Genomic DNA, 14,272 nt, shown 5'->3' with positions numbered 1-14,272 from the left:
ATTGTAATAAACAAATGGCTAATCATCATAAAAAACACAAGTATTAAACTTTAGCTACAAATTCTGGTAACATGGCAATATATATATAGTAATGACAAACACAAACTAATTCCATGAACACGCTAATATTTAACTCAAAACCACATTTTGATTCAAATATAAGTTTTAAAAATTACAACTTCTATATTTCCACAAAAATATTATTAATGTAGCACAAATGCTACTTTCTAATAAAGACAAAAAGAAACTGTTTGTTTTGTGTCTCATGGCGATCCTCCTCTCGATCCTAATGAAATGTTTAATATGATCCCTCGAGAAAAAAAGGTGTCAATATCCGCCTGGAATGATTGATGCCCCATCAAACATTTTGTAATATCTCCGGAAGCTCATACTGTAGAAACCTGATTCATGGCTTAAATTCAAGGTAAACAAGACTAAGGAAACGAGTTGAAAACTTGATGTCGAACTGTGATTTAAATCACCCAAAACATTGCACAACATTGGGCAATATGTGCCAGAAACAAATAGCTCAGTTGGTAGAGCAGAGGACTGTAGTGGAAATAGTGAAGTATCCTTAGGTTGCTGGTTTGACTCTGGCTTGGAGGAATGTGCTTCTTGTGTACTTCAATCAAAGAGTTGAAATAGCATTTTTTTTCACTCAGACGTTGATCAAAAGCTCAATAAACCACGAAGCAGAGGCTCTTGTTCCGAATTCAACTCCCGTCTGATTGTCTTGTTTTGGCCAAAATCTGATCTTTGAATTCAGGGACTACTCTGTCTGCTTTGTAATTCAAAAGTATATACAAATGTCACGTTTTTTTTTTGTAGATATAAAGGTGTTTTCTGTTTTCAAAGGATAGGTACTTAATTGGCATAATGATTTGGTATTGATTTTGTATCGTTATATTATTAAATTTGTGTTTTTTGTGTTTTTAACGTATTGTGAACTTATTTTTTAAACAAATGCTTACAAAGGCAAACAAGGCCCACATCTGTTTATACCAGCGGTGAATTGTACATTTTTATTTACAAGCTACTCTGCACTTCTGGGAGTGTAACAGGTTCGATATAAAGTGGCAAAAATATAAAAGGGGAAAATACCCCGGACTGCGTGTAAAGCCCTCGTTGTGACTGTTTTTTATTGTTAAATACGGTGTCCTGTGCACGAAATGTTGCAGGAACACAATCTGATATTTTAATTACTATTATTTTAATAATTTGATAAGTATGAGGCCCCGGATCCAAATATTCAGTTCTTATTTTTTTTAAGTGATATCTTCCCTTCCTCTCGTGGATTTTGAATCAAATTTGATCTTTGTACATTACATTTTACATTGAAAAAAACGAGCATACCGAATCCACCAACGGACAGAGCAATCTTTTATATTGCCTTCCAGAGCTTCCAGCTTGTGATGGATTTGTATGGGCGTCTGTATGATACCACTACAGCTCTGGCGCAGGTGTAAAATCGACTTTCTCACGACTTTTTCAGTGTCTTCTCCTCTCACAAATGGTCCGAAGCACAGGAGCCAATATTAGAGAAAACAACAGGTGTTTAAACAGAGTATGTCCAAATGTCTGCGACAACGCATTGTCATTTTGTATAAACGCAAATGGTTTCTCATTTAAAAGCCAACAACGTTCTTTTTCTCACTGGCGCTAATAAGCTACAGTACCACACATGCGAGCTGTTGAGTGAAAGAAAATTCATATGTGCGTAGGAAGGCAGAATAAAATCCAGAACTGTACTGGTGATATCGATAAACAGGGCCCATGTTCACAATAAAACGTTATTGTATAAAACGTTAAGATTCATAAATATATTTTTTTAATCATGCAAAGTGTCTGTTAAACCATTCATGAACAATTTTTAGATAAAAAAACACACCATTATATGAGAAAATATATTTACTATATGTGCATTTAACTTACTTTTTAACAATTTCAATTTCAAGGTCGATGAAAATTGTTGCCCTGCTTTTTTTTTCATAAATACACAAGCTTGTTATGTCTTATGTCAGAAATAAACTGCATGAAATTCGATAAAGCAACAAAAAGTAAGCGCCACAAAGACGACAAACATTTGCGTTTATATTGCACTGTTATCTCGAGCCTTTAAACGCAATTTGTTTTTTTCTGTAGTTCTAAGGCTTTGTCATTTAGGTGTGCTGTTTTTTGTACATGTTGTAAAAAAAGTCACTAAATCATACGAAACATAAAAGCTCCAATTGTAAACAATTGACCATTCATATTCCTGAATTTTAAACCTATGGAGTATTTTAAACCTTGTCTTCATATTTGTGAATATTAGAGCTCCTTTTCAAAAGCTGTCACTATGGATTAGTGCTTAGGTTTCCTGTTTTTTTACCCAGGCAGTCCAGGTTTGGCTCTTGGTATAGGAGCGCGTCTGTGTTGCCTTCTGGATTTCAAATGAGCAGCTCAGTCAGAAAGGAGCCCGTAGATCAGCATGTACATTTGTCTGGACAGTAGAATTTTCAGAAAGTGTAGTTGGATTATAGCACGTGCCCCTGACGATGTTATTGATACATCATATGTGCTCTTTTTTGTATAATATTTATTTTTGTTGTTCAAATAAAAAACGGTTTCTCCGTTTTCCTCTTCCTGTCGTTGTCAGCGAGCACAACAAGACGGGAAAAATGCAAGGGGGGGAAGAGGAAGCAGCTGTCAGGAGCCTTCTACCTCCTTTTGCTTTCACTTCTCTGTGTTTCTTTCCACAGCGCCATACACCTTTTCATTGCTCTCGCTTTCAGAGCCTCCGCACGGCACACGACTCGACATCAGGAAGCACATTGAAGTGAAAGCAGGAAGCGCTGCAACATGCACTGTGCAGATCCCGCCACACTAAGAGGTGAGTGGGTCTGTTCGATCACAGCGCTAGGCGAATCCCCAAACAGTGTGTGTGGCGACAAAAGAAGCCGGTCCGTTTCTGCCTGGTTTCAAACCAAGGACTTTTCGCGTATGAGGCGAACGTGATAACCACTACACTACGGAAACGGCGGTAAGACGTGCCCAGCGGCCCAGCGCTGAGCTTCGCCAATGCGATTCAGCTGCTTCCAGTGCCTTTATTGGAGTGCGCTGATGGACCGTGCTCTCTCTCCAGAGACCAGCACGCCTGTCATGGACGGAGTAGGAAAGGCGGCGCCACATTCTACAGCCCTCTCCACGCAATCGACAAAATCGGGCTACTAAAGTGGAGAAAATCGCCTCTCCAGAAAGTGCAAATATCATCTTGGAGAGTATAAATCCTATTGCCGAAGGTCAGCCCTGTCTACCAGAGTAACCCTCCCACCTTCTGCAGCGATGATCAGCTCGTCTCACACGCAAGAAGTTTCGGTTGGAAACAAGCGCCCCCTCTTCTCGCACGTTTTGCACGTTCGAGTGGTTTTAATGCGGCTCCTTCATACAAGGTGCTGATTTTTTGGAAAGCAGGAGGCAAAACTGACACGTTCCCATACCGGGAGTATGGAGTTTTCAACCGGGCCGCCTGGGTGAAAACCAGGAATCCTAACCGCTAGTCCATATGGGAGCACACAACCCCGCTGTTCCGGGCATCATGCAAGCAAACTACATAAATATGAGAAAACACGCAAGAGAGTTGTCACTCAGAGTGTCGAAGGGTCGATGTATACTGGGGCTCAGTTGAAATGCAAAGTCAGGACTTTTCCAAATTATGTCACACGAAGAGAGCACAGCCTTTTCTGCCCTGCCACGTGTTTATCGGTAACTCGCCGTGATCGTATAGTGGTCAGTACTTTGCGTTGTGGCCGTCCTGATGTACCCCGGTCTCCCGCGTGACAGGTGGGGATACTCGCCACTATACTAACGAGGAAGACATCGCTCTCTGCACCGGGGTAAAGTTAGCTCGAAGTTCGAAAACGATTTTGGCACGCCTGCAGCGCTTTCACGAAACCTCTTAGAGTTGCGAGAATGCTTGTTTTGTGTATAAAATACATTGTGGATGCTTTCTCAGCCTTTACTTTTTCGTTTTTATGACATTTTTTTGACCAAGCACGAATATTCTTTTGTCCATATCTTCTCAATGGAAGCACAGAACGCCGTCAAACCAAATGCATTTTAAAGACCACGACTTGTGGATATTTCCACACCCTTTACATCAAACTATCAGTGAGCTAATTATCTTTTTTTAGACCTCCCGTTTTTCATCGATGCGTAATTACGCACGAACTGGAACCCGGGGGACCGCTGTGTGCACACGTTCACAACGCGAGAAATACTGTTCAATATGGCTTCATGCGAAAAACCCGTATATGACCATAGGAAGCAGAACAGCGCAGTCTCCCATTACCCAGACTGTAAGCACGGGAATAAAGCTTTGTTTGATTTCTGAAACCCTTCCTTTACGCCCTGTTTTCATTCAGGTAAGGGTCAACTATATTGAAAATACTACTGACAGCAGGAAGATTAAAATATTCTTTACTCAGCAGCTTATTAAAAACAGCCCCCATGATGTTCAAACCGATTTTTTACACAGAACACTGACACAGCTTTGCATTCTGAATCTCTTTTTCTCATGCTTTTATTTAATATGGCACAATGCACTGGGATAGGGGTATTCTGTTCACAAACCAATAGCATTTAAACCACAGCACCCACAATGCTGCAAGTGTTTTGCACACTAAGCAGGTCCTCTGACTTTTCCCAGCTTTGTTTTGGGTTGTGGAACCTTTCTTTATATTTTTTATGATTTTCTGAAGATAACACTACAGGTAATACACTGGGATAGGTGGGTCATCTTCATGGCTCAATAGCATTTCAAATACAGCAGCCACACTGCTGTACCCAAGTGTTTTACACACCAGACAGGCCCCCTAACTTTATATAACCTTGCTGTGGCTGTGGCCCCTTTCTTTAATTTTTTATGATTTTCTGAAGATAACACTACAGGTAATACACTGGGACAGGTGGGTCATCTTCATGGCTCAATAGCATTTCAAATACAATAGCCACACTGCTGAAACCAAGTGTTTTACACACCAGACAGGCCCCCGAACCTCGTACAACCTTGCTGTGGCTGTGGCCCCTTTCTTTATTTTGTAATGATTTTTTGAAGATAACACTACAGGTAATACACTGGGATAGGTGGGTCGTATTCATGGCTCAATAGCATTTCAAATACAGCACCCACACTGCTGTACCCAAGTGTTTTACACACCAGACAGGCCCCCTAACTTTATATAACCTTGCTGTGGCTGTGGCCCCTTTCTTTAATTTTTTTATGATTTTCTGAAGATTACACTACAGGTAATACACTGGGACAGGTGGGTCGTCTTCATGGCTCAATAGCATTTCAAATACAACAGCCACACTGCTGAAACCAAGTGTTTTACACACCACACAGGTCCCCTAACCTTATACAACCTTTCTGTGGTTGTGGCCCCTTTATTTATTTTTTTAATAAGAATTTTAGTTTTTCAATATGGCACCATTAGACAGGCGGTACATGGGGATTGGGGGTGCTCTTCACGACTCAATAGCTCTTCAAGCACAACAGCCACAGTGCTGCAACCAGGTGTTTTACACACCAGACAGCTCCCCTAACCTTATACAGCTTTGTGTTGTTTAACATTTCTTTCAAATCACTTGGGTTCATCAATCATTTGATCATTTTTCAGCGTGGAATAAACCTATTACTTGTTCCTTGGAGATTACCATCTGCTGATAAGATATGATCGCTATATTGACCATATACAATTTCTTGCATAAAGAATTCATATTTTGCATACACTGATCCCCCCGGAGTCCCAAGTGATTCTGGTTTTGGAAAGCTAAAGGACAATGAGCTTCACGATACCAGGGGGACAGTGGGTGGTCAAGTCTCCCCTAAACAATGGATCTTGTCAGATTATGATGTCAGTGCATTTAATAATGTTGTTGAACTCTCTTTAGCCCAAATACAGAGGAGCCCAGACCCAGAATGTTACACATACTGACAGAGAGTGATCTCATTATGTGTGTTTGGATTTTAACAACTATTTTTATTGTTTGCTAGAACCAAAACAATCTATGTTAGACATTTTCATCTTCAGCCAAAAATACAAACCTGTGTACGTAGTGTGGTGCAGGTTCTTGTCCCATCCTGCTCTTGGTCCAGGTTGGAGGGTTGCACCGATTCTGAGTCTTGTTAGCTGGTATGGATGGGTTTGGGGGTGTTGATACCAGAGTGGTCCAGGAGGGGGATGCAGGTGTCTCGGGGGCATTCTTGTTTTTCTATGAGTTCAGGTTGATTCTGTTGGTTCTGTCACGAATCTCCCTCACGCAGGCAAGCGCTCCCGCATTCCCTCGAGCTCTCCCCATACCAAACGTGCACATGTCAATCAGTCCTCTACTTAAACCCTCATCTGTCCCCCGGTCATTGCTCACGATTGAGATTCTCTCCCGGAGCTTACCTACTAATTACGCCTTTGCCTTACTATGACTTCTCCCCTGGACCTCGACCCCGCTTTTCCGACAACCGCTTTAGCCACACGATTTTGTACCTTCGCCTGTTTTACGCTTTCTCGGATCCTGACCCCAGCCTGTCTCTTCGTTTACGCCTCTGCCTACCGACACAACTTCTATGCCTTCCTGGACTCCGACCCCTGCCAGTCCCTCGACTACGCCTTCGCCTGTCGATTCTGTGCCTACGCCTGTACTACGCCTTCCCGGACTCGGGCCCCTGCCTGTTTACTCCGACTACGCCTGCGTCTCGCGCCAACCCTACCAAGGGCACCGCATTGGATCCCTATCCTCAGCAGTCAGCCCTTGCGTGACAGGTTCTGAGTGTCTTGGTTACATCCGTTTGTGTGTATAGATGAAAAAGCTATTGAAGAGCACCCCCACACCCCCCACCCGTCTTGGTGGAAGTTGCCATGTTCAAAAAATCCTAAAAAGATAATTAAAGTTGCACACAACAAAGCATGACTGTGAAAGGTCAGGAGGCCTGCCTAGTGAGCACAACACTTGATTACAGTCAAAAAAAACATTAAAAAATAAAGAAATGTTCCACAACTCAAAGCGAGGTTGTATAAGGTTAGGGGAAATGTCTGGTGTAAAACACCTGGTTGCAGCACTGTGGCTGTTGTGCTTGAAGAGCTAATGACTCATGAATAGCACCCCCCAATCCCCATGTACCGCCTGTCTAATGGTGCCATATTTAAAAACTAAAATTCTTATTAAAAAAATAAATAAAGGGGCTACAACCACAGAAAGGCTGTATATGGTTAGGGGGCCTGTCTGGTGTGTAAAACACTTGGTTTCAGCAGTGTGGCTGTTGTATTTGAAATGCTATTGAGCCATGAAGATGACCCACCTGTCCCAGTGTATTACCTGTAGTGTTATCTTCAGAAAATCATTACAAAATAAAGAAAGGGGCCACAGCCACAGCAAGGTTATATAAAGTTAGGGGGCCTGTCTGGTGTGTAAAACACTTGGTTTCAGCAGTGTGGCTGCTGTATTTGAAATGCTATTGAGCCATGAAGATGACCCACCTATCCCAGTGTATTACCTGTAGTGTTATCTTCAGAAAATCATAAAAAATATAAAGAAAGGTTCCACAACCCAAAACAAAGCTGGGAAAAGTCAGAGGACCTGCTTAGTGTGCAAAACACTTGCAGCATTGTGGGTGCTGTGGTTTAAATGCTATTGGTTTGTGAACAGAATACCCCTATCCCAGTGCATTGTGCCACATTAAATAAAGGCATGAGAAAAAGAGATTCAGAATGCAAAGCTGTGTCAGTGTTCTGTGTAAAAAATCGGTTTGAACATCATGGGGGCTGTTTTTAATAAGCTGCTGAGTAAAGAATATTTTAATCTTCCTGCTGTCAGTAGTATTTTCAATATAGTTGACCCTTACCTGAATGAAAACAGGGCGTAAAGGAAGGGTTTCAGAAATCAAACAAAGCTTTATTCCCGTGCTTACAGTCTGGGTAATGGGAGACTGCGCTGTTCTGCTTCCTATGGTCATATACGGGTTTTTCGCATGAAGCCGTATTGAACAGTATTTCTCGCGTTGTGAACGTGTGCACACAGCGGTCCCCCGGGTTCCAGTTCGTGCGTAATTACGCATCGATGAAAAACCAGAGGTTTAAAAAAAGATAATTAGCTCACTGATAGTTTGATGTAAAGGGTGTGGAAATATCCACAAGTCGTGGTCTTTAAAATGCATTTGGTTTGACGGCGTTCTGTGCTTCCATTGCGAAGATATGGACAAAAGAATATTCGTGCTTGGTCAAAAAAATGTCATAAAAACGAAAAAGTAAAGGCTGAGAAAGCATCCACAATGTATTTTATACACAAAACAAGCATTCTCGCAACTCTAAGAGGTTTCGTGAAAGCGCTACAGGCGTGCCAAAATCGTTTTCGAACTTCGAGCTAACTTTACCCCGGTCAATGGAAGCCCGTTTCCGCCAGGGAGTAAAAAAAAACGCACGATGGTATCTCTGAATTGTGACTTAGAATCATAGAATTGCGACCTAAAAACTCAGACATTTGACTTTATCTCTCACATTTGCGACTTCGAAATAGCCCATATTTCATTGTCTGTTATTTTGTTATTGTAACAGATTCGGGTTCTAGGGCTTGTGCCCTTGCCGCTCCTACCCTACTTCGTGCCTCACTGTATTGGCTCGAACCCAGGTCTTGCTAGCTAGAACCCGAATCCGTTACAATAACAAAAGGACAGACAATGAAATATGGGCTATTTCGAAGTTGCAAATGTGAGATATAAAGTCGGAGTTGTGAGTTACTAAGTCGCAATTCTGAGTTACTTAGTCGGAATTCTGGGATACATTACTATGTAGGACAAGTTAATGTAGAATCATTACTATGTCTGTCTCTTGTTTGTATGTAAATGAATGTCTTTGACAACTTAATGTTAGTTTTTAATTTAGTTTTACGATGTAGGTCATGCGTTAACATTTGCACGAGCATACGAAATGTCTCACTCCTGATTCAGCTCATGCTCCATAGGAGAGAAGATATTCCTCCTGCTTCTCGTACAATCATATTAGAACAGAAGCCGGTGTCGCCCAGCTCTGATTCAAGAGCGACTCGCATCTTCAGCCCTTTTTTTATTCGTGATCCTAATTTTCTTTAGTTATGATCAATATTGAACTTTTTCTAAATAAAACGACAATAATCAAACATGCAGGCAGACTTTTAAAAAGTATTAGGAGCTGACAGGGTGCCCCTTTGGAATAGTTGTCAGAAAATGTGAGAAAAGGAAAGGTACGTAAGCTCTCACACACAGCATTAGAGATTGGCATCTGATTGAAAAAAACAACTACCTGTCTCTCCAGCATTTAACGGTGCTGTTGTTTTGATTTTACATATTGTTAGCATTTTAATGAATTGTTAAAAGATTGATACACAAATCGCTAAATAAGAAAATGTAAAAACCCTAGCTGTAAGCAATTGGCCATTTATATTCCTGAATTTTAAATCCCTGTGTTTTTCTGTATCCGAATGCCTGGTGCAGCTAATTTGAAAGCAGAGTCTACCATTTACTGTATTGCAGAAGCGTATCGTTGCCACCAAGGAAAAAAAATCCTGAGTTTACAGGAGTAAAAGAGGAAACAAATGCAAACACCGTTTAGAAAAAACACACACTTCTCAGGCCTTAACCATGACAAGGATGGGATCTGAACCTAGACGAGCAGAGCACAATGGATTAGCAATCCAAAAAGTGACTCCTGTTTAATTTTCTTTTCGCTTGCTCGATTTGTAGTACGCTCCTCAATCCTTACAACCGATAAACAAAACGGCTTCATGTGCCACAGCATTCTGCTGCAGGTACGGTTTGCACCGTGTATTAGGCGAACCCGAATTAAATATTTCAAATATGTGAAGAATTTCATGAAACCTGAAAAAAGATCACAGCCAATGTCAGCAATTCAGAGCCTGTAGGCAGCTTCAACAGAACAAAACGATCTGAAGCCGCAATTCTTTCACAGAGTGTATTGTGTCACTCTAACCATGCTGTTGCTATTACTGCTACTTCTGCTGCCGTTGCTTTAAACTCTACTCAGCGGGCAAGTAAAGTTGTACAAGGAATAGACTACTTTGAGCCGTCAAAATCCCATTATGTGAATTTAAGCTTTTTTTATTAATAACAGCATTAGTAATACAATGCGTGCTCAGAAACGTTACTGATAAGCTTATGAAGCAATATTGTTTCGACAATTTGCGGTCTTCAAAACGTAAACGCTGAAGTTTTTATACTTCCTTGTGAGCAGATCACCTTTGATTTAGAAAAGGAAAACTTACTCCCCTGTTGCTTTCATTGCAATATCTGAATCGAGACCCAAGCGCTAAGAAAGCTGAAAAACGCAGAAGTAATAAACCCGATTTTAATTTAGATACACATTTTCTAATGCAGCCTTCATTACAAGACAGTTTATTTCTCGAAAGCGTGTTATTTAAAAAAGAGAAAAACGAAAATATATGGATGACAATATTTAAAAGATGAAGATTTTACTTTTGAGAAATCGTCATTTTTTTGTATCTAGACGCTTTTCAACCGCTGTTTTTAGAACTTTGCTGTGCTTCCTGAATCATTTTCAGTGTTATAAACTGGGTGTGGAGATAGCGATCACTTTGTAGAGCAGTTGATAGGCTGGAGCTGTTCAGACTACTCTTGTTATTTCTCAAACGCTTCCATCATTTTTCTTTCACGCTAGGACGCGAGTGTGTACATGTTTCGTTTTCGTTTTCGTTTCACTGATTCTCATTGAAGATTTGGGAATTAACGAAGCAAGAATCAGTAGCCAGGAAGGCAGAAGCTTTGGTTCTCAACGATCTTGAAGACACGCCCATGTAGAGCAGCGTGTGATGATTTGTACTACAAAATAATAAATTTTATTTTTATATAGTGCCTTTAAAGGTGGCTTCTCAAAGCGCTTTACAGGATGACAATAACAATAAATAAGAAGACTACAACAATAAATAGTGTTGTTAACAAGTGCTCAGTGACGTCTGCGTTTACCATTGAAACTTTTCATCTCAGGTGCAAAAGCAGTTGTGTTAAACATAGCTGAGTGGTGCAGCGGAAGCGTGCTGGGCCCATAACCCAGAGATTGATGGATCAAAGCTATCCTCTGCTATACACGTTTTATGCACGATTGATAAGCATACCACCAGTTTAATGACGTGCATTGAAACTGATTTCTTCTTTCGTGAGTGCAAACTTCACACTTACGGTGCTCTTTAATCTTTACAAATATGCAGATGCCCAAATGTTTCTTTGGTTGTTCTGACATCCTTTATAGATTCCTCAAATCCTTCAAATGAACATCCATATCAGCACAATTATGTTTATATATTTTAAAATTAAAGTACATACAACAAAAATATCAATGTACATTTGTACTGTGCTCATTTAATAATGATTGTCAAGGATTGTCAAGTTCTCCAACAACTCTGTGTTATAATTTTAAAATATTTTTGCTAAGGATACACAATGGGTGTATAAGGCATTCTAACTACAGCCAGCTGAAGATAAAATTCCACACGTGAAAATGGTTTAAAACACGCACATTTCCTGCAAAGTTCAAGAGGGCTTTTAGCGGAGATTATGTTTACATCGAAACAATCCGAAGCGCGTCCCTGACCACCAGCCCTTTGTTTAACAGCTGTACAAAGACACACTTCCGTGCACAAGGAAATGTTGTGTTTAGCAGAAGTCAGTTAACATGATCCGTGACCTAATTTACCAGAGCAAATACTCACCCAGCAAGGTCTGCTTTACTACAAGAGAGAAGTAGAGTGAAAGACGTGATCATTTCACGCCGTTGTGGAACAAAACGCTTTTTTCTTGGAATTCTAAATCAATTAGAAATTCAGAGCGAAACATAAAGGCTTTGTCTGCTTAAAAGTGATGATTTTTAAAAACTGATAAAAATGTAGAAAACACGTTTCTCACGTAGAAATTTAAGATGGGGGTGGGGTATTACTAGGAGCGGCGCTGAATTCACCATGGTGCAATTCATTTAAGTGACGGGCTAGTGGTTTAATGGATAACGCGTCTGATTTCGGTTTATTAGATTGTCGATTCGACTTCTACCGGGGTTGTGTGATTTAAATCAGGCTCCTCTGAAATAGATGTCCGTTATGTAAATGAACCGCACCTGAAAGCAAACGTTGGGTCTGGGTTCCTTTCTTTCCTGCATGAAATAGCAAATCGTTACAAAAAAAAACACCAACTAATGTCCAATGGCGTTAGTCATTTAAGTAAACATGAATATACTGTAAGGTCTTGGTACATGGGAGTGGATTTCAACCACAATTAAAAAAGGGCAAATTATAATTACAGGCTTCAGACACTTTTTCAAACATAAGAGACCAAACACTCCCTAACTTTCAGGTTTGCCTGAACCTGTAACAAAAACGAGGTCTGAAGCTTCCGTTCTCTGATGTCACTGTCTCTAATGCCGGGCGTGATGTTTCACGGATATGCAGTGTGTCTTTTCTCTTGTCGTGTTCATGACGATCCGCTGCATAAGCTCCTGACTGGGTGTTCTGTACTGCGCTGTTACATTGTTCAGATTACCTATGTGGTGTACAGATAAAACCCAACTACGTGGTATACTTTCCAGGTTCGGCACCAGCAGCACCTGCAAATTCCTCAGCTAACTTGGACGTGATTTGAACACGCAACCTTCCAATCTGGAGTCAGACGCGCTACCGTTGTGCCACGAGGTCACTCGCCGCAAGTGTTTTTAATTCCCCCAAAGAGAACAATCAGCGTCCCTGAAAAAGATTTTTTTCATTCTCTCCTGTGAGGAGCGCCGCTCTTCCAACGAGGGTCTCTTCTTCCCAGACCACAGATTATTCTTTCCGCCCGGCTCTCTCACAGATAGCAGACACACCATCTCCACTTATGTCTTCACTACATCCATAGATTTGACCCCCTACAGCCCCGATATTCCTGGACAGGATATTTACCACCAGCCTCGTAAACTTCTCATCTTGACCTCTCCCAGGAGGAGCACAATTAACACAGAATCCTCTCTCCATTTAGCAAATAACACAAAACACTGTTTACCTGTCAAGACAGAAAACCGGGCTGCTCCAGGTGAGGCTTGAACTCACAACCGCGGCATGACTCCACTGATCATGTCATTTTACAAAGCCTGAACCGGGAAAGCGACTGGAAGCCGAGCAGTTATGGCGTTGTTTTAATACTTGCCTACTCTTTCAATTTTTCGGTCAAATCTTTTATTTGGGAGTACTTTCAATTGATGTTAATCCTTGTCCCGATGCACGATTCTGGGCCATGGTGCATCTTGAAGAATGTTCTTATAGGCTTCAGTTTGGAAAAGTGCGCTCTTCAGAAGCTACCGAAACCGCTAATGGTTACATAACACTTAATGCAAAAGCAACGTTCGGGTTTGAAAAAGAATATTACTTGCTATGAATACAAACACTGTTACAGGAGGCGTGTTAGGGCTATTTTAGCTTAGATCATCAATTCATCTTACATTTCTTCTCCATCTATATCAACAGCGTCATTGCTACTGAGCGCTAAAGGCAGGTCCTGGCAATACAATCTTCTTTAGAAAACATTTTTCAAACTATTTCCACTACCATACATAAAGTAAAAGATACCGATTGCAGCTAGATGCAAATTCCAATCGAAAATGTATCAGCTTTAAAATTTTCTTTTGGATCCATACAACGACCAGCATGAGACTCAAAATATAACTGTGTTTGATTGTACAGCATAGATTGTACAGCATTTATGTTTATATTTATGTTAAAATTAAGGTAAATATATCAAAATATCAACATCCAACTTCACAGTGCTGACGTAACAATGCTTGTCAAGTCCTCAAACAATTCCGCGTTGTATTTCTAAACGATTTTAGCAGAGGATGCAACAGGAGTATAAATGATATCTCCCGCCAGCCATTCAAAGATACTTTTCCATGGGTGAATATGGTTTTCTGGGGAGTTGCGGTGTTGATCACTATTGGACTTCCCCAGTCTCAAGTTTTGTTGTTGGACACGAGCAAAAGACTCGCATTTTCTGCAAATATAAAGAGAGTTAAGGCTTCGGCTTTAGCGGAGACAGTGTTTACATTGACAACATTAAGGAAAGTATCCCTGGGTGGGTGTGAACCACCAACCTTACAGCTAACAGCAGAAAGCACTTGCCGATTGCGCCACAGAGACTGACAAATGAGAATGTTCTCCATTTGCACCTATCCTGTCAAAAAATAAACATCGCTTGCATTTTCATGCCACAACCCATTTG

At 40.9% G+C, this 14,272-nt stretch overlaps 1 protein-coding gene across 1 annotated transcript in view; it reads left to right on the top strand.

The window, feature by feature from the left end:
* Positions 1-14,272, top strand: part of LOC148825697 (uncharacterized) — a 221,745-nt gene that overhangs the window by 50,204 nt on the left and 157,269 nt on the right. The window contains exon 4 of the mRNA XM_088926200.1: positions 8,068-8,074. Coding sequence (XP_088782326.1) covers positions 8,068-8,074 — 7 coding nt within the window. The remainder of the gene's footprint in view (positions 1-8,067; positions 8,075-14,272) is intronic.

Source organism: Atractosteus spatula, chromosome 10, assembly GCF_055471065.1.
Source record: "Atractosteus spatula isolate fAtrSpa1 chromosome 10, fAtrSpa1.hap1, whole genome shotgun sequence".
Classification (NCBI taxonomy): domain Eukaryota; kingdom Metazoa; phylum Chordata; class Actinopteri; order Semionotiformes; family Lepisosteidae; genus Atractosteus; species Atractosteus spatula.
Note: the sequence above shows the minus strand (reverse complement) of the source record. Positions and strands in the feature narration are given on the sequence as shown.